The 2,372-nt window shown below is 57.9% G+C and overlaps 1 protein-coding gene across 1 annotated transcript; it reads right to left on the reverse strand.

Moving 5' to 3' along the window:
* Nucleotides 1-561: 561 nt before the first annotated feature.
* MPV17L2 (MPV17 mitochondrial inner membrane protein like 2) lies at nucleotides 562-2,262 on the reverse strand (the record flags this gene model as incomplete). The annotated part of the gene is made up of 5 exons (XM_003213298.3): nucleotides 562-1,226; nucleotides 1,309-1,437; nucleotides 1,527-1,603; nucleotides 1,683-1,844; nucleotides 1,926-2,262. Coding segments are annotated over 5 exons (753 nt in total), but the record flags the coding sequence as incomplete, so codon positions are not given.
* Nucleotides 2,263-2,372: the final 110 nt, after the last annotated feature.

The raw sequence follows: 2,372 nt of genomic DNA on the forward strand, positions 1-2,372 counted from the left end.
AGAGGGTCCCAGCGGAGCGCGGTGCTCCGGGGGCCGTTCCCCACCTCTTGTTTATTTGTACAAATAGATGCTGATCGCTGCTCCCGCCGTCTTCCTCCTTGTACATATGACAAACTCCTTGTAAATAGCCGTAGGTGTGACGCTGTGTGCGTGACCTGCTGTGCCGTGGCCGTGCTGATGCGTTCCTTAATTTCCCCCCCCCTCCCTCGGTGTGGTTTCTCTGCTTGTGAAATATCACTTTTCAAAGCTCTTATTTAAAGGTGAAGAACCAAACACGGGGCTGTGGCCGCCCGGCGCAGCTCCTTGTGCCCGTATAGCGACGTGCTTCTGTGAGACTGTGAATACGTGGATATTGCTATAGCAATGACTGCCCCGGAGGTCTTGCATCCCCCTATTTATTTCTCCTGGAGCGCCGTGTCTTTATTTTACAGGTTTTTCCCTCCCCCTCCCTCTCCCTGCGGTCCCGTGTTCCTCCCTTTCCCCCTTTTTCCTATTTTTTGTGAAGTTTACTTATGGAAGAGTTACACTGTACTGTACAAATGTCAAAAGTGTCAAAAAGAGTACAATTTCCTAAAAATCACTGTATTAAAGAAATGTTGTGAAGAAATAAATCAATGCTGATCAGGAGGGGCTCTCAGTTCTTCCAGGTGCCAGTGGGTGATTTCAAGCAGAAAGGACCTGCGCTCTCGGGGGGGGGCTGGGAGGCACGACTGGAGCATTAAGGAATGCATTGAGGCACGTGGAGGCTGGAAAGAATAAGGTCCCATGTTGGGAGGAGTGCTGCTCAGTGCCTGGGGGGCAAGGATGGGATTTGTCACCTCGGCACCATGGATGATGCCACGGTGGATGCAGTGGCAGCCATTCCCAGAGCCACCAACAGTGCTGAAACCCAGAGGCAAAGGGTCCCTGGAAATGTATGTATGTGGGGAGGGGGTGGCAGCAGGGGACATAGACTGAAGCCAAACGCTGCTTCCCTACACCAGAAAATACAGAAAGCAGCATCTTCACAAGCAGATTCAACAACCCCAGCCCCCTAATTGCAATCAGCAGATGAGTTAATCAGCAGGATGTGCGCAGGCTGTGGCTGACTCTCCAGTGCTCGCTGCCAGGCCCTGCAGTGAGGTCACAGCAGTGGGCAGGAGCTCCCAAAAACGTCGGGGTCTTTGGGAGCAGCCCCATCACATCCCAGCACTGCGCTGCTTCTCGGCACTGGGAGTTTGGTTGGGCTGAAAAACATCAGAAATGGGGCTCGTGTGCTGCAAGCTGTGCCACACTCCATCCCTATGGGGCAGCTGGGGTGGTGCTCACCCTGTGCTTGAGGTAGGAGAGGTAGGTGTCCCAGCCCAGCGTCACCGTGTTGACGTACGCCACCCGGTACATGGGTGACACAAATTGGAAATTGAAGAACTGCGCCGCCGGCCACACGCACCAGTCATACTGTGGGAGGGGATGGAGGGAGCTGGGGATGCTGGCTGCCAGGCCGGGCACCCACAGGGCCACAGAGACAAGCAGAGGGGCGTGCTTACCTTGTAGAACTCCCAGAACTTCTCCTTCAGCTCCTGCCAGCTCTCCTCCAGGCTGTGGCCCTCCAGTGTGCCCATGCCTGTGGGGCAGATGGTGGCAGTGGGGTGGCCGAGGTCGGGTGTCACCCCTGTGCCAAGCATCTGCCACGCAGAACTCACTCAGGAAATACCACACTCCCAGGATGGGTGACACCACCACCTGGTCGATGAGCACTTTCTTCAGCACCGTCCTCATTCCCCGTGCCGGGAAGGCGTTGTCCAACCACAGGTACCAGAAGTGCAACATCGGACCCATGCTGCAGCCCACGGCAAACATGCGTCCTGCAAGGCGACACCCGCTGCATTATTGATGCGGCCCCGTAACCGGAGACAGCAGCACGGGCAGGGATCGCTGCCACCCACCTGTGCGTGCGAGCTGATGCTGGGCCTGGGGCTCACGGCGGAGCTGCCAGAGCTGCTGCAGAGCATCGCCGGCCGCCAGCAGAGTGCCGCAGCTCACAGTGTTGGTCAGCAGCAGCAGGCGGCCCCTGAACAGCGGCTGCAGCAGCCGCCTGCCCTGCGACAGCATCCTGGGGGGGGGAGGAAGCACAGTTCTCCCGCCCTGCACGGCCCCACGCACACGGTCAGCCCACAAGTAACTTATCAACACCCCTTCCCCACTCTGAGTCACTCTGCGCCTCCCTCTCAACCTTTGGGCACTTAACGCCCCCCCAAACACTCTGTGCCCCCCCCCAGCACCTTACGTAACCCCCCGCCATGAGCCACACGTGCCCCACAGTGCCCACCTCCTCGAGTAATGAATACAGCCCCCACCCCCGGGAATCCCGTTAGCCACACCGAGCCTCGCAA

Source organism: Meleagris gallopavo, chromosome 30, assembly GCF_000146605.3.
Source record: "Meleagris gallopavo isolate NT-WF06-2002-E0010 breed Aviagen turkey brand Nicholas breeding stock chromosome 30, Turkey_5.1, whole genome shotgun sequence".
Taxonomy (NCBI): Eukaryota; Metazoa; Chordata; class Aves; order Galliformes; family Phasianidae; genus Meleagris; species Meleagris gallopavo.